This window comes from Euleptes europaea, chromosome 15 (genome assembly GCF_029931775.1).
Source record: "Euleptes europaea isolate rEulEur1 chromosome 15, rEulEur1.hap1, whole genome shotgun sequence".
NCBI lineage: Eukaryota > Metazoa > Chordata > Lepidosauria > Squamata > Sphaerodactylidae > Euleptes > Euleptes europaea.
Genome location: NC_079326.1, coordinates 58,133,740 through 58,156,457, shown reverse-complemented (window position 1 = coordinate 58,156,457; position 22,718 = coordinate 58,133,740). Strand labels below are relative to the sequence as shown.

General features: G+C 45.2%; 1 protein-coding gene and 1 pseudogene across 1 annotated transcript; both read left to right on the top strand.

Annotated features, from left to right (window-relative positions):
* Positions 1-21,702, top strand: LANCL1 (LanC like glutathione S-transferase 1). Its single transcript, XM_056861132.1, has 9 exons — positions 1-81; positions 5,676-5,793; positions 9,517-9,724; positions 15,017-15,152; positions 16,404-16,550; positions 17,209-17,391; positions 18,436-18,612; positions 20,985-21,057; positions 21,462-21,702. The coding sequence occupies exons 1-9, from the start codon at positions 1-3 to the stop codon at positions 21,536-21,538; spliced, it is 1,200 nt and encodes a 399-aa protein (XP_056717110.1). The 3' UTR covers positions 21,539-21,702.
* LOC130487636 (metallothionein-like) lies at positions 18,928-19,123 on the top strand (annotated as a pseudogene).
* Positions 21,703-22,718: the final 1,016 nt, after the last annotated feature.

The following is a 22,718-nucleotide window of genomic DNA, read 5'->3' as shown; positions in this document are numbered from 1 at the left end:
ATGGCCCAGCGCGCCCTCCCCAACCCCTTCGCCGACCACGACAAGTCCCTGGCCGCCGCCTACTTCGACGCCGCCGGCAGGGTAGGGGGGCTTGCAAGGGGGCAGGGGGCCTGCCGCCGCTCCTCGGCCTGGCCTGCCTCGCAGGGGGGTTGGAGGGAAGGGGGGGAGCCGCCTGCCCCGCCGCCCCGAGCTTTGCCATGCGTGCCCCTCTCACCCACCTCCGCGCCTGCACCGAAGCTGCCCGCTTGCCTTTGGTTTTTTATATATATATATATATATATATATATATATATATATATATATATATATATATATATATATATATATATATATATATATATATATATATATATAGTTTATTTTTATAATATAAAACAAAATAAACAAATGCAATAATAATATATATATATAATGTTTATTTTTATAATATAAAACAAAATAAACAAATGCAATAATAACAAAAAAAGATAAAAAGAAAATACAAAAGAGTAGCAATTATAAAAGTATCAATTATAATTATACAAGATTATAAAATTCAACAAAGCAAAAATACCCTTTTGACCCTCCACCCTTTGGACGGGCAGTGCGCGCAGCCCCTTCTCTTTTTTTATTACTTTTATTTTTTTCATTTTTTTCATTAATAAATAGATAGAGGGGAAAAATAGGGAAAGGGAAGATATTATTATTATTATTATTATTTTAAGGTTTATTTTTTATAATTAAAGGGATACAAAAAGGAAAACCGTTAGGTATACAAAGACAATATGACAATTTCAGTTGAGAAATAAACTTAGTCGAGTACAGTGACATATAACAAGCCTAAATACTGATCAAATGCAATATAGTATGTCTAAAAAAGTGATTATAAAAATATAAAAATCATTCAAACTATCTAACTGTTACACATTAGAAGTATAGCGTTTGAAAGCCCAGAAATTACTTAACAAATAGCTGGAGCGTATTAAATAAAACATTGCCTGTTACTCATTTTAGTTCTATTCAATATATGTCATTCATTAGATTAACTAGATAATTCACAGTGGGTAGCCGTGTTAGTCTGTTTGCAGTAGTCAAAAAGGGCAAGAGTCCAGTAGCACCTTAAAGACTAACAAAAATATTTTCTGGTAGGGTATGAGCTTTCGTGAGCCACAGCTCACTTCTTCAGATACAGCTAGAATGTGAATCCATCGGTCTTTAAGTAGAGGAACAGTATGTAAATGTGAATAGCAGGCTTGATGGGATTAGGTGTGATATGCACAAGAGTCTGTGATGTCCAGGGGAGAGATGGGTGTGGAGAAATCAGCATTGGTAATGGGCCATGAATGCAAGGTCTTTATTCAGCCCAGGTAAATGCATTGACTTTAGTTTGATACTAAAGTTTGATACTAAAGTTTCAAACTAAAGTCAATGCATTTACCTGGGCTGAATAAAGACCTTGCATTCATGGCCCATTACCAATGCTGATTTCTCCACACCCATCTCTCCCCTGGACATCACAGACTCTTGTGCATATCACACCTAATCCCATCAAGCCTGCTATTCACATTTACATACTGTTCCTCTACTTAAAGACCGATGGATTCACATTCTAGCTGTATCTGAAGAAGTGAGCTGTGGCTCACGAAAGCTCATACCCTACCAGAAAATATTTTTGTTAGTCTTTAAGGTGCTACTGGACTCTTGCCCTTTTTGATTAACTAGAGGTCATATAAGTGTAAAATGATAATATATTATTTACATATCATTTTGTTGGTATCTAACAATCTCTACCCCTCTTTATAATACCGTCTTTCATATTTTCTTAACATAATAGTAATTTGGTTTAGACTAGATCTTTTGTCTGGTCCTTTTAATATATTAATATATATATATCTCGAAGCAGGCTGGCCGACCTGCCGGGGGGGACTGGGGATCTCCCGGAATTGCAGCCGATCTCCAGGTGGCAGAGGAGACCAGGGCAGCCTCGCAGGGGGGACTCCTAGGGCATCATGCCCGCTAGGGTCTCTCCTATACCCAAAGCCCACCTCCCCAGGCTCCACCCCAAAAGCCTCCACGAATTTCCCAACCCAGAGTTGGCAACCCCTCCTCGAAGCCCTTGGGGGCTCCCTGGGGTCTTTGCGCTGAATGCGCAGAGAGATGCCCCCACCCCCTCCCACAGAATACCCCCTTCCACTGCTCCAGGCTTGCTGGGAGCTGAGCTTCTGCCTGCAAAAGGACGCTGGGCTCATGACACCGACCCTCCCAGCCAGCACGGCTGGACACCCAAACACACACACACACACACATCTGTCAGTGTCAGCACCAACCACTGTGCCCGGCTGCTGCATTCAGGTCATGAACACATGAAGCGGCCTTATACAGATCCACCAAAGTCAGTCTTGCCTACTCAGACCGGCAGCGGCTCTCCAGGGTCTCCGGCAGAAAAGGGTCTTTCCCATCACCTACTTGCCCGGTCCCTTGAACTGGAGATGCCCCTGGGGATTGAACCTGGGAGGACCGTCTGCAGGCCAAGCAGATGCTCTGCCACTGAGCCACGGCCCCTCCCCTGAAAGGCCCTTCCCCCCCCCTTTAAATTCGGTAGCAGAAAGTGGGGTGCAACTACCCAGCGGTTGGGTGGGAAAGAACTATGAAATGTGTTATTTATTTGGTTCTTGTAGGTTATCCGGGCTGTGTGACCATGATCTTGGCATTTTCTTTCCTGACGTTTCTCCAGCGAAACGTCAGGAAAGAAAATACCAAGACCACGGTCACACAGCCCGAATAACCTACAAGAACCAGTGAACTCTGACTGTGAAAGCCTTCGACAGTGTTATTTATTTATTATTATATTTATTATACAGTGCTTATGCAGGTATTAAAAACAAACCTAAATGGCAGATACAAGGTTGCCAGTTTAAAACCACGTGCCAAACGCGTTTCAGCCCTCAGGCCTCCATCAGTGGTCTAATAAAACATCTTATGCCCATGTACACATTAATCAGCAAACAATACAATTTTGCAACAGCCCAGGTAAGTGTTTATTCCAAATGAACTCTTGGAAGAGCCCTGTGGCGCAGAGTGTTAAGCTGCAGTACTGCAGTCCAAGCTCTGCTCACGACCTGGGTTCGATCCCAACGGAAGTTGGTTTCAGGTAGCAGGCTCAAGGTTGACTCAGCCTTCCATCCTTCCGAGGTCGGTAAAATGAGCACCCAGCTTGCAGGGGGTAAAGGGAAGATGACTGGGGAAGGCACTGGCAAACCACCCCGCAAACAAAGTCTGCCTAGGAAACGTGGTGCTTGCACAGGGGACCTTTACCTTTTTAATATATCTTGGAGACACTGTGAAGCCAGAGGCTCCTTGGCCACTGAAGCTCAATGCCACAGCTGGAGAAATACTGCTCTGTGCGTGGGGGGGGGGGGCAGTAGCAGTTAGCATACAAACCATGTAGTGTCGATTGTTCTGTACGAATGGAGTGGGATGGGTCAAAGCTCTAGATTCGGCTCGTGAAATGCATTTTATTCCAGCCGCTGTAAAGCTAAGATGAAAAGAACTCTCTGGGGAAAGGTGTGGTCCAAGAACGCTGGGAACTCCTGAACTCGGGACTCCTGTGCCAACACCTTCTCCTGTAGAGCTTCCCAACAGGATATTTGGCTTGGGTAATGAGTATTCACTGCAAAGAAATGGGCTGGGCTGGGCGCTTATGCCACCCCTGAGTCTTCGCATAAAGGAAACATTATTCCCTTTATGGCAGCAATGGTGCACTCTCTCAAAAGGATGGTGAAGGGGGGCAGCCATGTTACTCTGTTGTAGCAGAATTAAAGCTCTGCCCAGTGAGGCACCTAGCGTGGGCCTGGGTTCAAATCATAGTTTGTCATACAGGTCATCTTCAGGGTCTAACCTGCGCATCTGAAATAGCAATCTGCTTCCCAGAGATGCCGTAGGAGGGATGTGGTGTGGATTGTGGAATGCTTTTTGCTCTAAAAGAGCTCTCTCTGCATAACTGGTTGTCAGGATCTTCTCTGCTTTCTGCCAAAAGGGTGTAAATATCTGTTGATTTGACCCATTCAAGTCCAGTGTATCTTTTTTTAAAAAAAAACTTTTTTATTTTTAAAACAAAGATTACAAAACATACAGAAGTTCAAATATATAAACATACACATCAGATTCTTACATTATAATGAAACTTACTCTATAACTTCTGTTGTACCTTCTTTGAATACTATAATTGCATATTCAGTGGTGTATTTCTTACTTAAATTTTTACGTTCTATTATTTTATCAGTTAACAACTATATATTCAAGAAATACTTTCCATTTTTCATAAAAATCAGAGGTTGATCTGTTATTCACTAAAGACGTTAACTTAGCCGTAGTTGCATATTCTGCTACTTTATTTGTCCAAGTAGGATGTATCTTAACCCTCTTTGCCTGTATTCGTTCCGTTGCATACATGGCATTAAAATATGGTTGTATAAGAAGAAAAAGAAGAGTTGGGTTTTATATGCCAACTTTCTCTACCACTTAAGGGAGACTCAAACCGGCTTCCAATCACCTTCCCTTCCCCTCCCCACAACAGACACCCTGTGAGGTAGGTGGGGCTGAGAGAGTGTGACTAGCCCAAGGTCGCCCAGCTGGCTTTGCGCGTAGGAGTGAGGAAACAAATCCAGTTTACCAGATTAGCCTCCGCCGCTTATGTGGAGGAGTGGGGAACCAAGATCAGAGTCCAGCACTCCAAACCACTATTAACCACTACACCACACTGGCTCTCTTGTAAGGGGGAGAGTCAGGTAGTTTTCCTCTTCTATGAAGTTCTGATCTACCAACTGGTTTCCAGATTTTCCTTCCCCCTTTATGTGGCAGCCTAGGCATTTACTGCCATACATACTGCAAGCACGAAGAGGAGAAATAGGCCCTGCGGTTCTCTGGCATGCTACAGATTGGCATGTAGGCTGGCTGTGGTTCCCTGGCCCAGCAGCCCATCCACCTCTACACCCTGACCGCAGTGACCGCGAGCCCCTTGGCCGACTCGGTAGCCTGTTTGTGATGAGTCGGCGTTGGCTGTCAAGCGTTGCAGTGAGGGGCTGTTTCCATCCCTTCCCTCGACATGGCAGTCGACGAGCAGAATCGCCTGCAGAAAGTTTGAGCAGCCTCAGAGGTCCCCTCTGGGCAAAGCACAGTGGTGGTATAGCCCGGAGGTAATCAAGGCACAGGGAGGCAGGGTGCCAACGTGGGTGGGAACTGAGCTTTTCAATATTTAAGGCCAGGATTATAATCAGAACAAGCCGGTTTCCTTGAAATCCGCGGGCCTGCCCCTCCAAGGACAGGTGTTTTGGGGGTGGCGATGCGGAACGGATCCTTGATAGTTGTTATTCGTATTGGAGCCTGAGTAATCAGTTTCTTGAGGCACCCGAAAGAAAGGACCATTTTTCTTTGGAAGTGCTGAGCTGAGCATTCTTTCTGCCGAGATGCGAAGAAGAAGAGTTGGCTTTCATATGCCGACTTTCTCTACCGCTTAAGGAAGGATCACACCAGCTTACAATCACCTTCCCTTCCCCTCCCCACAATAGACACCCTGTGAGGTAGGTGAGACTGAGAAAGAGTGACTTGCTCAAGCTGGCTTCATGTGTAGGAGTGGGGAAACAAATCCAGCTCTTAAACATTACACCTTGCCCCCTCTTTTCTGTTCATGCCCACAGCTGACTCCGGAGTTCACGCAACACCTGAACAATAAGATCAGGGAGCTTCTGCAGCAGATGGAAAGGGGCCTGAAGTCCGCCGACCCCCGGGACTGCACGAGCTACACCGGATGGGCAGGTAGGCCAGATAGCGTTCCGGGGGCGTGTGAATGGGAACACAGGGATGCTGCTCCAAAGAAGGCTTTGGGGAGCATTTGTCAGTCACCTTTCTTCCTTACGGAGCTCAAGGTGTATACTTTGTTCTCTCCAGTACTATATTATATTGGGTGCTGCGGAACACAGGCAGAACACAGGCTGCTCTAGTCTTGTTTGTGGGCTTCCTAGAAGCACCTGGTTGGCCACTGTGTGAACAGACTGCCGGGCCTGACAGACCTTGGTCTGATCCAGCAGGACTTTTCTGATGTTCTAAGGTGGCTTACAGTACAAATAAAATAAGCTTTCGTGAGCCACAGCTCACTTCTTCTGTTACGGCTAGAATGTGATTCCATCTATCCTTAAGTCTTCTCTGCTCAATGATAGATGGACTCTTATTCTAGCTGTAGAAAAGAGCAAGAGTCTGGTAGCACCTTAAAGACTAACAACATTTCTGGCAGGGGTAGGAGCTTTCGTGAGCCACGGCTCTCTTCTTCAGATACAGCTAGAAGAGCCATCTCTACTGGAGGGCACCCAGACAGCCGGCCTTATCTGCCTGTTTCATAGGATGGCTCTGTGGCCCAAAAGGCCACTGACGATTCTTCTGGGTAGAGGGGCCAGGCCAAGCAATTCAGCTGGAGTATCCGGCGAATTGATTAACCATTCCCTAAAAGTGCTAAATAACAAAGCTTTTTACTATAGTATGTCAACATGGAATATTCAAGATATTTGTGGTGGTGGTGGTTGTTTTTTTCTTTTCTCGATTTGTGAATTTGAAATTCTCTTATTTTTTTTGCAATAAGCACTAACGATTGGTAAAGTTTGTAGGACTCAAAAAAACTATGCCAATGGAAGGCAGAACATTCAAACTCTGTGTGTGTGTGTGTGTGTGTGTGTGTGTGTGTGTGTGTTAAGTGTCGTCAAGTCGCTTCCGACTCACGGCAACCCTATGAATCAATGTCCTCCAAAATGTCCTATCTTTGACAGCCTTGCTCAGGTCTTGCAAACTGAGGGCCTTGGCTTCGTTTATCGAGTCCATCCATCTCTTGTTGGGTCTTCCCCTTTTCCTGCTGCCCTCAACTTTTCCTAGCATGACTGTCTTTTCCAGTGACTTGCCTTCTCATAACGTGACCAAAAAACGATAGCCTCAGTTTAGTCATTTTAGCTTCTAGAGTCAGTTCAGGCTTGATTTGATCTATAACCCACTGGTTTGTTTTTTGGCAGTCCACGGTATCCGTAACACTCTCCTCCAACACCACATTTCAAAGGAATCTATTTTCTTCCTATCAGCTTTCTTCACGGTCCAGCTTTCACACCCATACATAGTAAAAGGGAATACGATGGCATGAATTAACTCGATCTTGGTGGCCAGTGACACATCCTTACACTTCAAAATCTTTTCTAGCTCCTTCATGGCTGTCCTTCCCAGTCTCAATCTCCTTCTGATTTCTTGGCTGCCGTCTCCCTTTTGGTTGGTTGGGTATCTATAGTTAGAACCTCACTTAAATTGTTCATTCTAAAATGCCATTTCTCAACATATATGTTTTCTTTTGATTAGGTGAGGATGGGGTAGCCGTTTTAGTCTGTCACTAGCAGTAGAAAAGAGCAAAAGTCCTGGAGCACCTTAAAGACTTAACAACATTTCTGGCAGGAGGATGGTGTAAGCTAAAAAAAAAGCGCAGGGAAATGGCCAGGATACAAGATTAGGCTTTCCTTCTTTAAGAATATTTTCAGGCACTCGCCTTTATGGAAGTGACGGATGGGAGCAGCGTACCTGTCTCATTGGAAATACTAACACTGCGGCTGCCTAGAGAACGGACAAGGTTATTAGCTGCAGCTGGAAATGGAAATTTGCCCTTAATATACATGCAGAGTGGAATTGTCTGTCGTTTGAAGCTTTGGAGATTACCCGTGCAAAATGAGAAAATGATCTAAATTTAAAACTATCCCCAGTACAGTGGAAAGTAATTTTGAAGGCTGCTCTTTTTTTTCTTTCATTTTTTTTTCCAGCATTGAAATCTGCTTACATTGGCTCTGTTACTTGAGGCTTTGACACAGGGGCCCTCTGTCTTTTTGGAAATGGTTAATAAGATGGAAAGCAGAGAAGAAAGGATTAAAAAACAAGGCTCTCTGGAAATGGCGCAGACCTCTCGGCTTCAGCCCCCCCTCCCAATTCCCTTAATCTCTGGAACAGGAGTCCACAACGTGGTGATGGCGGGCACCATGACACCCGGTGACACCTTCCCTGGCGCCCAAATGTTTTTAGCAAATGGGAAAGGCCAGGTGAGGCTTTTGCCTAGCAGAGCTTCTGATTGGCCATCGGAGATTTATTTGGCTGGGCAGATTTTTTAAAACGTTACTTTGGCAGTAGCTGCCACCACAGCCCAAAGCACTTCACTCTGTGACTGAAGGGAAGCTGCGGCAGCCATTTTGTGCCTGGCTGCGATTCCTACAGCAGCCGTTTTGTGGCAGTGATTTCATGGCTGTGTCCACTACTCGGAGGCAGCATTCCAAAGGTGCCCTCAGGCTCAGAAAGGATGGGGACCCCTGCTCTACAAATTAAACCTGTGATACGGAGCATGGATGGATATTGTTCTTCCGGTGCACACACATGCAGGGTTCGTATACCACACAAGTACACCGCATCCCTTCCACTCTTTGTCCCATCCCCCCACCGAAATTGCCCATCCAGATAGTCAATGTGTGCCACGTATATTTTGAGTGGCAGTTATTTTACAAGGGCAACCAGGTTTGTTGTGGGGAAATAGCCACGCTCAGCATACAGGCACACTCTTCTTAAGCAACTGTGGCAGAGCAAAAAGATGCTGCATTGGAGAATAAACTTTCTGTAGCCAGGGTGTCATAGTTGGGGGGAACAGGCAAGGGGTGGCAGTGGGTCAGATCATGCAAAGCCTTGATTTTCTCAGGTCAAGTGTTGGAGAGCATGGCACAGAAGTCTTGAAGGGGGGTGGAGGAAAGAAGAAGACCCAAAAGAATATCCTCAGTTTTGGAAGGATGGGGCTGGGGCTGAATATTTGGGGGGTCATTGTGGCAGTTTGTGTGAAGAAGGAGGAGAAGAAGAGTAGGTTTTATATACCCTGCTTTTCTCTACCTTTAAGGCATCTCAAAGCAGCTTACAAGCACCTTCCTTTCCTCTCCCCACAACAGACACCTTGTGAGGTAGGTGGGGCTGAGAGAGTTCGGAGAGAACTGTGACTGGCCTAAGGTCACCCAGCTGGCTTTGTGTGGAGGAGTGGGAAAAACCAACCCAGTTCTCCAGATTAGAGTCCACCGCTCATGTGGAGGAGTGGGGAATCAAACCTGGTTCTCCAGATTAGATTCCACCACTCTTAACCACTACACCACGCTGCCTCTCTGTCAGAGAGAACTGGAACCTGTCTGCAGAGCTTTTGAACTTGAGAGGATTTCCAAAAGTCAATGGTGCCATAGCACAAAAACTGGCCCTGTCCACTGAATGTCACAAAAGCAGGATGTTCAAAAGGAAATATCTTTTTTTTCCACATCACTGAATATTGAACGTTGATATTCACCTAAATGAGTTATCCCATTTTCAGACATTCGCTGTAAGGGTTCCCAGATGGAAGTCAATAAATGTCAGAATTGTGGCATAGATGCTAAATTGGATATTAAAATGTCAGGTGTCTGCAGTGTCGAAGAGGATTAATTTGGGGAACGTCTTCTTTCCCAGGTATCGCTCTGCTCTACTTGCATCTGTTCGACGTGTACGAGGACCCTTCCTATCTTCAGATGGCCGAGGAGTACGTGAAGAAGAGTCTGGGCTGCCTGACAAAGCGGTCCATCACTTTCTTGTGCGGAGATGCCGGGCCCTTGGCGGTGGCCGCTGTTGTGTACCACAAGCTACGCAATGACAAACAAGCCGAAGATTGTATCGCTCGGTAAGGTCTGGGTGTCACCCCTCCCCACAAGCTGTGTATCCAAAGGTTGGGTGGAAAAAGATAAAATAATATGTAAAAATATATTTGTTTTAGGGTGCTTATATCAAGGTTAAAAACATTAAAAATGATAAAACAAAGCACAGTAGCAACTATTAAGGTAGATAAACTTAAACCACACACCGTACATGTTTCGGTCCAACTGGCCTTCATCAGTGGTCAGATAAAATCCCATATAATGCAAACACAATCAATATACAAATGTATCACAATATATAAACAGAGTTATAAAAGCCCACGTATGTGTGTAGGGGTGTAGATCAATTTTCAAATTTGAAAGCCCCCTAAAGAATACCTGCACGTGGTTCTGCTCTGGGCTATATTAGTCTCCCATACAGAGTGTGCATGCTAGCATCAACCTGATAAAACAAATTTGAAAATTGATATGCACACTCACCTGTGTATGAGTATACACACACACCTGGGCTTTTATAATTCTATTTATATATTATAATACATTTGTATAGTGTGTGTGTGTGCATTGTGTGTGTGTGTTAAGTGCCGTCAAGTCGCTTCCGACTCGTGACCCTATGAACCAAAGTCCTCCAAAATGTCCTATCTTTGACAACCTTGCTCAGGTTTTGCAAACTGAGGGCTGTGGCTTCCTTTATAGAGTTAATCCATCTCTTGTTGGGCCTTCTTCTTTTCCTGCTGCCTTCAACTTTTCCTAGCATAACTGTTTTTCCCAGTGACTCTGGTCTTCTCATAATGTGGCCAAAATACGATAGCCTCAGTTTAATCATTTTAGCTTCTAGCGTCAGTTCAGGCTTGATTTGATCTATAACCTACTGATTTGTTTTTTTAGCAGTCCACGGTATCTGTAACACTCTCCTCCAGCACCACATTTCAAAGGATGTGTGTGCATTATATGGGATTTTATCTGATCACTGATGAAGGCCAGTTGGCCAAAATGCATATGGTGGGTGGTTTAAGTTTATCAACCTTAATAGTTGCTATTGTGCTTTGTTTTATCATTTGTCATGTTTTTAACCCTGATGTAAGTGCCTTAAAATATATATATTTCTACATAACATTATTTTACCCTTCTCCACAGAACCTTTGGGTACCCAGCTTTTGGTTTTTCATGTTGGGTCTTTTCCCCCCCCCTTTTTTTGTTTTGTTTGTTTGTTTATTGGTCATCCCTCCCCACCCCAAGTTTTACATCCAATTATACGACCTTTGTCATTTTGCAGTGATGCTTTAACACAACCCAGGAGCATTAGAGTGCAGCCTGCATATCTTTTTTTCCTAATGTGAATCAACATTTTTATAAAAAGCAGGCGCCCGATACCAGCGGAGGCGGAAGCACATTCTCTGTCCTAAAAATATTCACTCTGATACAATCCCCGTTTTGTTTCACATCAAAATTGGCCCCTTCTGTCCCTGCCTGTCTTAACCGTGTTGTAGAAGGAGGGAAGTGTAGCCTGATCCCACACTGCCATCTAGTGGCTTTGCGAGAACAGAACATGGCTAGCATAGAACTGTCCTGCAAAGGGCCGAGGGCCGCGGCAGATTCTTTAAGTCCAAACTCTACCAATGGGCATCAGCTGCGGGGAAGGAGAAATCCCAGAGCGACTCGATTTCTCTTGTGTGGTTTTTTTTAAATATATTTCATTAACAGATAATAGATACAAACACAGGAACACATAAATACATAAAGCAAACAAAAAAAGAAAAACAGTGAAACTATAATTACAGCACTATTGGCTTAATATTTGTTGCAAATTCTTGTGTGTGTGTGTGTGTGTGTATATATATATATGTATATGTATGTATGTATGTGTATGCATATGGAAAAGGAAATAAGTATATATGTGTGTGTGTATATATACACACACACTCTTATTTCTTTTCCTTTTGATCACAGTTATAAAAGGAGTACAATAACAGCATAGGTGTTTAATATATTTAAAAATGAAAAGAAGAGGAAGCGTCATTATAACTTTTAATTTATCTTCCATAATCTTTGAAATGGTTTAGATGCATGTTGAATTTCTTTCTGGTTTGTGTGTGAGATGAAATCATGCCACATTTCATAAAAATCCAATAGATCAGCTTGGCCTTTAGTAACTCTAAGTTGATGTGTCAATTTTTCTGCCATAGCTATTTGCCATAATTCAGAATACCAACAACGTAACGTTAAGAATTCTGCCGTTTTCCAATATCTTGCTGTAACCCTCCGAGTGGCCATTTCTCTTGTTTGGGCATGTCTTCCTAGTACCTCTCCTTAATATATCCACCTTGAGTCTAGAGCTGCTGAGCTTTTCCCTGACCTAAATGGCAGTTTTATTGCCTGTCTAAAATGGCCGCCAGGCTACCATTTTGATTCCGCCATCCTTGGCTCTCGTGCCGTGAGCTTCCAAACCCCCGTGCCCTTTCCCAGAATCCTCCTTAATCCCTTCTTGCCCTTTCTGTGGCTTTCGTATAATCTTTCTCCTGTAGGCCATCCAAAGTGGCCATTTTTGCTCTCTTTTTAATTGACAGCATTTAGAAGAAGAGTTGGTTTTTATACCCTTTTAAGGAGATGCAAACTGGCTTTCAATAGTCTTCCCTTCCTCACTCCACAACAGACACCTTGTGAGGTGCATCAGGCTGAGAGAGTTCGGAGAGAACTGTGACTAGCCCAAGGTCACCCAGCAGTCTGCGTGTGTAGTAGTGAGGAAACAAACCTGGTTCACCAGATTAGAGTCCACTGCTCATGTGGAGGAGTGGGGAATCAGTCCCACCTACCTCACAAGATGTCTCTTCTTCATTGGGCTAGGAACTGGGAGAACCAGGTTCAAATACTCACTCTGCCATGGAAACATGCTGGGTGACCTTGGGCTAGTCACAAACTCTCAGCCTAGTCTACCTCACAGGGTTGTTGTGATGATACAATGGAGGAGAGGTGAACGTTGTAAGCTGCTTTGGGTCGCCATTGTGGAGAAAGGTTGGGTATGAATAAAGGAAATGAAGAAAATGAATGGAGGTATGAGTACTATTTGAAAAGAAGATTTTCTTTGGAAGTTGAGACCCATCCTCTTAACCTGCTCTTTTTAAAATAAATAAGTCTAAACTTAGAATAGAATCATAGAATTGGAAGGTACCACCAGGGTCATCTAGTCCAACCCCCTGCACAATGCAGGAAATTCACAACTACCTCCCCACACACGCACACAGTGACCCCCTACTCCATGCCCAGAAGATGGCCAAGATGCCCTCCCTCTCATCATCTGCTTAAGGTCACAGAGTCAGCATTGCTGAGAGATGGCCAGCTAACCTCTTCTTAAAAACCTCCAGGGAAGGAGAGCTTACCACCTCTCGAGGAAGCCTGTTCCACTGAGAAACCGCTCTGTTAGAAAATTCTTCCTGATGTCTAGGCGGAAACTCATTTCAACCCTTTGGTTCTGGTCCAACCTTCTGTGGCAACAGAAAACAATTCAGTGCCCTTTTCTATATGGCAGCCCTTCAAGCACTTGGAGATGGTTATCATATCCCCTCTCAGTTTTCTCCTCTTCAGGCTAAACATACCCAGCTCCTTCAACCTTTCCTTCAACCTTGTCCAAGGACAAATGTTTGCCATGCTCCTCTTATCCTCTCTCCGCACTTGCTTCAGAATCCCTTTTTGGTCCCGATGTCTCTTTCTGGCTTTACCTGGAAATTGCCGGAGCCGACATGAAAAGGCTCGAGTGGGACTTTGTTTTGAAGCAATATTTTTGCACTCTACTCTGCTTTCCATTGGGGTTTACAAGGAAGGCTCCCTGACCCTTTCGGTACAGCGTCAAGAGCAAAATTGAAGGTTTGTCTGCATCTTGAAAGATTAGACTGCAGAGCCAAGGGGCGTTGACGCCATCAATCAGTTAATGTTTTAGGAAATATCCCTTGTTTTGCTGAGTATTCATACCCTGAAAAATGACAAGAGAATTTTTCAGCGCACGCAAGTATTCCAATTCCTACTTGACTGACTGAAATTTGACTGACTCAGTTGTGATAGTAATTATAGTGGCCCAATATTTGTCATTAGTTAAATTAGTGGGCTGTGAGTAATTTAACATATGAGTTATTAAAGAACCGTTGCACAGTATTGCTTCAGTGTCTCTCAGACACATATTTGAACAAATAATTTAATGTCGGGTTTCTGAGAAAGCCTTTTGTCCTTTATGTTGTAGCTTAATGAAAATGGGAATTTACAAAATGGATACCAGCAGAGAAACACACAGTTTAGAGAGCTGCTGTTTACTGTCTGTGGGTGGGGTGGGGGAGCCAGGATCACGGTTGTTGTGATTGTCCTGTGCAAAGAATGTGTCACAAGCACCTTGTGAATGGTTGGGAAAGGTGGTTTGTGACAAGCGACAAAATGCTTTCCTTCTCTCTTCACTCTATATCAGGGGATTCAAACTCATCTGTTACGAGGGCCGGATACGATGTAAATGTCACTTGTCTGGGCCATGCCAGCTCGGATTGGGAAAGGGGGGGCTGCCTCAGTTGGCTCACAGGCCAGATAAGAGCTCTGAACGGGCCGGATCCAGCCCGCGGGCCGTATGTTTGACACCCCTGCTCTATATTATAAACTTTTCTTAGGTCATTTTCTAAAATGCATTGACTGTATCTTCCCGCAGTATACAACAAGCCCAGAAATGATAATTTAGCCTTATTCATTTACAAATATTTTTAAAGCTGCTTTTCCTAACAAATGGGCATTTTTTTAGGGGGGGTTACAGCAGTGGTTCCCAAAGTGGGCAATACCACCCACTGGGGGACGGTGGGATTGCCTAAGGGGGCACTAAGAGGCAAGGGGGCAGCAGGGGGGTGCTAGAGGTGGCCCCCTTCAACTGTATTGTTCATTAATTTACAACTGATAAAGCTACGGCACCATGCTGGCAAATTTGGTGGAAACTATCAGAATTTTTTCGCAGACTTTGAAGAGCTGGTGCCACCGGATCAAGTTCATCAGTTTTGTTGAATAAATTTTAACCAAAAAGTTTTAATTTGATTTTGAATAGATGTGCAATTAATTGTTACTGTTTTGAAATTTTATTGTTACTATCTTCTTTAGTGAGTCATGCAAACCCCTATTTTGAATAATGCTTTTTATAGGGTAGGGTAGTAGGCGCTGGGGTTGAGTTTGTGGAACCAAGGGGGCGGTGGCCCGAAAAGTTTGGGAACCACTGGTTTACAGTATTGGCCTAATATATAAAGAATTTAATACCAATTTTAAAAAAGTTGCATGTCTTCTATCAATGTCTATCCTTCCAGATTGCTTCATCTGCCCAAACTTGACTCCCGGGTCCCTGATGAGTTGCTGTACGGCCGCATGGGGTATCTGTACGCTTTGCTCTTTGTGAACAAGAGGTTTGGAGAGGAAAAGATCCCGCAGAGTCACATCCAGCAGGTACTACAGCGCCCATTTCGCCTTTCCGTCCCCCCTGAACCGTCCCTCCTCCACGCCCTCTAAGTCTCCTGCGTATCGTGGGGCCCTGAGCACGTGAAAAGGGGAAGAGTGCATGTACAGAGTGGCACTGGGTGCCCCTGCTTCGCATCCCATGGCAGCCCTGAACTGTCTGCCCCTTAGATGAGCTCTTGGTCCCGCCATGCCAATGGCAGCATGGAAGGCTGAGGAAAGGTTGAAGGAGCTGCGTACATTTAGCCTGGAGAGGAGACTGCTGAGAGGGGATATTCTAACCATCTTCAAGTACTTGATGGGCTGCCTAAGGTCACAGAATCAGCATTGCTGGCAGATGGCCATCTAGCCTCTGCTTAAAAACTTCCAGGGGAGGAGAGCTCACCACCTCCCGAGGAAGCCTGTTCCACTGAGGAACCACTCTAACTGTTAGAAAGTTCTTCCTAATGTCTAGACGGAAACTCTTTGGATTTAATTTCAACCCTGTTGATTCTGATCTGACCTTCTGGGGCAACAGAGAACAACTCCTCTATATGACAGCCCTTCAAATACTGGAAGATGGTTAAAATCTGTATTCTGTTGCCCCAGAAGGTCGGATTGTGAAGGGCTGTAAAGGTCATAACCGGCACACTGAATTGAACTTGCAAACAAACCGGTAGCTGGCATGTGTGGGTGAGAGCCAGCATGGTTGTAGTGGTTAAGAGCAGTGGTTTGGAGCGGTGGACTCTGACCTGAAGAACTGGGTTTGTTTCCCCACTCCTACACATGAAGCCAGCTGGGTGACCTTGGGCTAGTCACAGTTCTCTTCGAGCTCTCTCAGCCCCACCTACCTCACAGGGGAAGGGCAGGGAAGGTGATTGGAAGCCGGTTTGATTCTTCCTTAAGTGGTAGAGAAAGTCGGCATACGAAAACCAACTCTTCTTCTTCTATGTCAAGTGCCGTCAAGTCGCAGCCGACTTCTGGTGACCTCAGCAAGGGCCTTTTCAAGCAAGTAAGAAGTTGAGGTGTTTTGCCTTTGCCTTCCTCTGCAGGCCCTTGGCAGCTGCTGTAGCAGTTTCAAAATGGGCGGCATGTGTTCCCATCAACGAGACCCTGACAGTAGTCAGGGTGCCGCATTCTGGACCAGCTGCAGATTCTAGGTTGTCTTCAGGGGCAGCCTGATATTGCATGCAGTTTGCCATTGGGGAAAATTGTGATGCAGCCATTTTAGGACAGCACTGATTTCAGGTTCTTTTCCTGCAGGTCTGTGAGGCGGTCCTGGCCTCCGGCGAGAACCTGGCCAGAAAGCGGAACTTCACGGCAAAGAGCCCCCTGATGTATGAATGGTACCAGGAATACTATGTGGGAGCGGCCCATGGCCTAGCAGGGATTTATTACTATCTCATGCAGGTAAGAGGCATCCTCACGTGAAGAGGGCCCATTTGGAAGGCCTCTGACTAGAAGACAAACAATCTGTGCATGCGGTGTAAAAGTTGGTGGCATAGTTAAATTGTGGAACTCTCTGCTCCAGGATATGGTGATGACTGCCAACTTGGAAGGCTTTAAAAAGGGAGTGGACATGTTCATGGAGGAGAGGGCTATCCATGGCTACCAGTAAAAATGGATACTAGTCATGATGCATACCCATTCTCTCTAGGATCAGAGCAGCAGGCCTATTCTATTAGGTCCATTGGAACACAGGCAGGATGCTGCTGCTGCAGTTGTCTTGTTTGGAGGCTTCCTAGAGGCACCTGGTTGGCCACGGTGTAAACAGACTGCTGGACTTGATGAGCCTTTACATTCCCTTGAGTTCTGTAAGGAAGAAAGGCGGCTCATAAATATTTTAAATAAATAAACAAGATCAACCTTGATGGATTTCATCCCTGCACCTCTGGCATCTGAGACCAAAGAATCTTGGGGTGCAAATGACACAGGTCTTAGTGGGGGCGGGAGGCGGAACATGAGCCCCCCCCCACTGGATATAAAAGTGACATCGTTGCCTTTAAAAGCCAGAGGAAGCCAGGATGTCTGCCCCACTTGTAACCCGGTGCTTGTCTGTCCCTCTCAGCCAGGGCTCGGTGTGGGCCAGACCAAGCTGCACAACGTGGTCAAGCCCAGCGTGGACTACGTCTGCCAGCTGAAGTTCCCCTCTGGCAATTTCCCTCCATGCATCGAGGACTCCAGAGACCTGCTGGTGCATTGGTGCCACGGGGCGCCGGGCGTCATCTACATGCTGCTTCAAGCTTATAAGGTAGGCAGCCACCACCAAGGTGCCTCGTTGCGGTTCATTCATAGAATCATAGAGTTGGAAGGGACCACCAGGGTCATCTAGTCCAACCCCCTACACAATGCAGGAAGTTCACAACTACCTCCACCCCCACACACCCCAGTGACCCCTCTACCCCATGTCCAGAACATGGACAAGGTGCCCTCCCTCTCATGAACTGCCCAAGGTCACAGAATCAGCATTATTGACAGATGGCCATCTAGCCTCTGCTTACAAACCTCCAGGGAAAGAGAGCTTACCACCTCCCGAGGAAGCCTGTTCCACTGAGGAACCACTCTAACTGTTAGGAAATTCTTCCTAATGTCTAGATGGAAACTCTTTTGGTTTAGTTTCATCCCGTTGTTTCTGGTCCGACCTTCTGGGGCAACAGAGAACAACTCGGCACCCTCCTGTATATGACAGCCCTTCATGTACTTGAAGATGGTTATCATGTCCCCTCTCAGTCTTCTCTTCAGGCTAAACATACCCAGCTCCTTCAACCTTTCCTCATAGGACTTGGTCTCCAGACCCCTCACCATCCTTGTTGCCCTCCTCTCAACAAGTTCTATCCTGTCTACATCCACCGTTCCACCACCATTCCATACATTCCCCTCCCCCATCCCCGTAAAAGCCAGTTACCATATTTAAATGCAGTAACATTTCCACCCACAACTTAAATGGAAATGAGGCTTTTACCAATGATTCCCGGAGACGTCCTGTCACGCCTCCTGAATGTGGGGCTTCCTTATGGCTCAGAGCGGCGGCCGCTCATCCCGCTCTTTGGCGGCTGACGAATGGCGACAGCTGGTTGTGACTTAAATAATGACGATGTTTCGTTTCATTTATCACTCAAAAAAATCTCCGAAGGTAAATGGCAAAGTCGCCGTGTTCTTGTCCGAGGGAGGGAATGGGCGCTCCTTGATAGAGGAGCTAATTAGCAGAGTAGGCACAAGGTGTCCCCATCCCAGCCTTGGGTGGTGCACGGGCTGCCAGCCGAGTAGCCAGAAAAGGCGCTGCTTGTCTCCACAGGTGTTTGGGGAGCAGAAGTACCTCAGCGATGCCTTGCAGTGCGCCGAGGTGATTTGGCAGTGGGGGTTGCTGAAGAAAGGTTACGGGCTGTGTCACGGGACAGCTGGCAACGCGTATGCCTTCCTGACCCTCTACAACCTCACTCAAGACGTGAAATATCTCTACAGAGCTTGCAAGGTGAACCATAGTTTGGAGGCGTGCATGCAAGTGCGGGAGAACTTTGTGTGTGTGTGTTGGGGGAGAGACACTTTCCAAGTCACTAACAACAATTCTCTTTTTAAAAAATATATTTTATTACAGAATTTAGACATTACAAACACATGGACATACTCATACACACACAGATTAATACTTCTTCCAAGGAAATCAATGAATAGTTGTAGATAAGCCAGTAAATGATCAAAAATCGCTCATTTATATACAGCTGATAGCTCCACTTTGATCTTCTGTCCCAAGCCGCTGGGGCTGGCTGCGCGAAGTCTCTTGAGTGTGATGGATCCTCAGGACTGCCCCTGCGCTGCTGGTGGTTCTTGCACCTGTGCTGGTTCCTGCAAATGCAAAAATTGCAAATGTACTTCCTGCCAAAAAAGCTGCTGATCCTGTTGCCCGTCTGGCTGCAGCAACTGTGCCAAGGGCTGCATCTGCAAAGAGCCGCTGTCGAGTAAATGCAGCTGTTGCAACTAAAAATTCACTGTTCTTTGTAATATTCTGTTCGGTCAAAATGATGACTGACCACAATGAGTATTTTGTACCTGTTTTGCATGCAGGGGGAGGGCATGCATGTCACGTAAGCATCTTGCGCTTTAACTTTACCCATTTTCTAATTGATAAAAAATCTAAATTCTAACATTACAAACAGTATCTATTAGTACTACTCTTAATTACACTTATCATCCCTACTTTAACTCTACTAAAATTCTTTCTCTACAATTTACTGCCTACTTTCCCCATTTATTTCTTCTTTGTCTTCCTCTATCCTCCACACCCACTATACCTCTAGTGCAAATGTCTTATTTTAGGCTTTCAGATGAGCATAATCATAATAGAGTTTCCATTTCTTTTGGCAACAATTCTCTTTAAAGAAAAGAGCATCCTAATATTTTATCTCTGTTTAGATTTGTTAGGATATTGCAGTTTTAGCCAATATTTTTATGGTTTTAAATGTTACCCGCTGTGAGCTTGGACTGGCTGGGAACGAGGGCGGGCTATAAATGTAATAAATAATAATCATAATATCCATGAAGCTAAGTATTATGTGCCAAGTGAATAGGATTGTTCTACATAATGCAATGAATCATTTCTATAACAGAGCACAAAGCTATACATTTAGTGCCTGTTTTGTACTTGCTGTTAATTTTAATTTTAATTTTGTAAGATTTTTTTTTTTAAGAGCTCATGAGAATTTTGCACGCTGCCTCTGGGTTACAAACTTCATGTTTGTTCATTCTTAATTTGCAGCATGTGTACCCTGCTTTTCCACCCAATTCAGGCCCTCTGGTTCTCTGTCTCTGGTTTCAGGGGTTTTCCAAAACTTGGGAGAGCACAAATTGTGATAACCTTTGGAAAGTCAGCCAGTTGCACAATTCAAAATGCACAAACAGGAAGCCCACCTGTTTATGGATTCCTTGTATCCGTGTCATGGCAATGAAGTGAATTACCTGTTTTCTGCTGCTCGCATCCTGCTATGGTGGTACTTGGAGATTAGTGAAGAAAGCTGGAGCCAGTATTCGATGCTTCCCTTGACACTTGTCTTCATGGGGAGGGGCTATGGCTCATTGGTAGAGCATCAGCTTGGCATGCAGAAGGTCCCAGGTTCAATCCCCAGCATCTCCAGTTAAAGGGACTAGGCAAGTAGGTGATGTGAAAGACCCCTGCCTGAGACCCTGGAGAGCTGCTGCCAGTCTGAGCAGACAATACTGACTTTGATAGACCAAGGGGGGTCTGATTCGGTATAAGGCAGCTTCAGGTGTTCATGCTGGGCACCTGGTTGCCTAGGATGATCAGTCTTCCTGATACCCTAGGCAGCTTCCTTTAGCCATCCTAATGTTCTCTGTCATTTTATTAACTTTCAGCCTCCCTGACAGATCAATGTTCCCAGGGTACAAATCTCTCCAGGCCTCAGCTTGGCTAAATATTGATTCCCAGTTGCAATGGCATTGCTTAATGCATTGTTAAATTGTGGAACTCCCTGCCCCAGGATGTGGTGGTGGCTGCCAGCTTGGAAGGCTTGAAGAGAGGAGTGGACACGTTCATGGAGGAGTATGCATAGCTACTAGTCAAAATGGATACTAGTCATGATGCATACATATTCTCTCCAGGATCAGAGGGAGCATGCCAATTATATTAGGTGCTGTGGGACACAGGCAGGATAATGCTGCTGCAGGCTCACAGAGGTTGGGGGGCCCTGGTCGAGACTATAAATAAAAATTGAATGGATGCAAACAGCTGTCCATCAAAAATGTTTTATGGGAAATTATCAGATGTCTGATATCCGCAAGCAAACCTTTTAAAATGTATGATGTGACTTTGTTTCATTTCCTCTCTCTTAGTTCGCAGAATGGTGTTTGAGTTATGGTCAGCATGGGTGTCGGACACCAGATACTCCCTTTTCTCTCTTCGAAGGTAAGCTCTGTTGTGCTTTTCCTGTTAAGTTAAACAGGAAAGTTAAGTTAAAAGTTAAGTTAGCCAGCGTGGTGTAGTGGTTAAGAGCGGCGGTTTGGAGCAGTGGACTCTGATCTGGAGAACCGGGTTTGATTCCCTACTCCTCCACATGAGCGGCAGAGGCTAATCTGGTGAACTGGATTTGTTTCCCCGCTCCTGCACATGAGACCAGCTGGGTGACCTTGGGCTAGTCACAGTTCTATTAAGAGCTCTCTCAGCCCCACCTACCTCAGAGGGTGTCTGTTGTGGGGAGGGGAAGGGAAGGTGATTGTAAGCTAGTTTGAGTCTCCCTTAAGTGGTGGAGAAAGTCGGCATATAAAAACCAACTCTTCTTCTTCAATCGTTATTGTTGTCTGTCTTCTCAGGAATGGCTGGCACAATCTATTTCCTGGCTGACCTCTTGATACCAACCAAGGCCAAGTTCCCAGCTTTCGAGCTGTAAAGCCTCCGCCTGCCGTGACCAGCATGCGGCTTGTTGCACTTCACTTCGCTTCACTGGAAGAGGCAGATGAAACGGGCTGTTGTCTCATTTCTTAGCTAACAGAGCAATATCTTTAGGGTCACGCTTCTTTTAAATTCTTTTCAGCGCCTGATCCGCTTAAAGTTAGTAGCCTGCCTTTATTTTTTTCCTGAGCGTTCTTTAGGTTTCCCCCCCCCCCAAAAAAAAGTTGGTTCTTAAAGAAAGGGAAATGTACAATATTTTGTAAGAGTATATTTAAAGTAACTGTAGAAGGTTGATATTTTGTATATGTGGCGGAGGGGAACTTTCCTTTTCCATGCCGCTTTGTAGGCTGAAGGGCTTGTGGCGTTCCTTTGGAGAATGTCTTTGGCAGATGCCAAAGATGTGGGTCTTATTTCTTGTTTAGTGTCAGCTCCAGGACAGAGAGTTCTTCAGAATCCTACAGAGCTGGCATGGGTGTTTACCAAGGACGTCTCCTGTGGACTACAAAGGCCACGCCTATGCCGAGAATGTACCAAAGTCCAGTCTTGGGGTTGTATCTCTATATGCACAAGTTCAGTTTATTGTTGCGTGTTCTGTCAGTGGCTGGGATACAGACCTTGAGCTGATATCCTGTTCTTTCAGTTGATAGTTTAAGATCTCTCTGGCAATGCAGGTCAGCGCTCAACTTGGTGCGTTCTGTCTTCATTGAACAGATTTGGAACGCATTTGTTCCCTGTTAGCTCAGCAGTGCATTATGGGAACTCTGTAGAAAACACTATCACAGCATGTTGTTAGTTATGCTGCATATAATCCAGTCAGGCACCAAGCGCTGAGCTGATCTTGGGCCAAGTTAAGACCGACTGTCATCGCCGGCTGATTGCTATTCTTCTCTTACCCCATTGGTTTTTGGAAGGGACTAGTCATTCCTCTGGCTCTCTCATCCACTGTTGGCATTAACGACTTCTGATCTTCCAGTGTTAAGACAATGGGCAGCTAAAAATAAAAAGACGCTGGTGTCAGAATATTTGCCATCTCTTTTGGAAAGCCATATTCAACTCGTTTAGGTGAGCTTTATTATAAGCTGGGCGGGGCAGGCATTAAACAGTTAACTTAGAAATGTTTCTGTGTTGATTGTGCGGCCAATTAATTTTGAGTGAGGCTGTTCTGCCTTTGGCTTAGT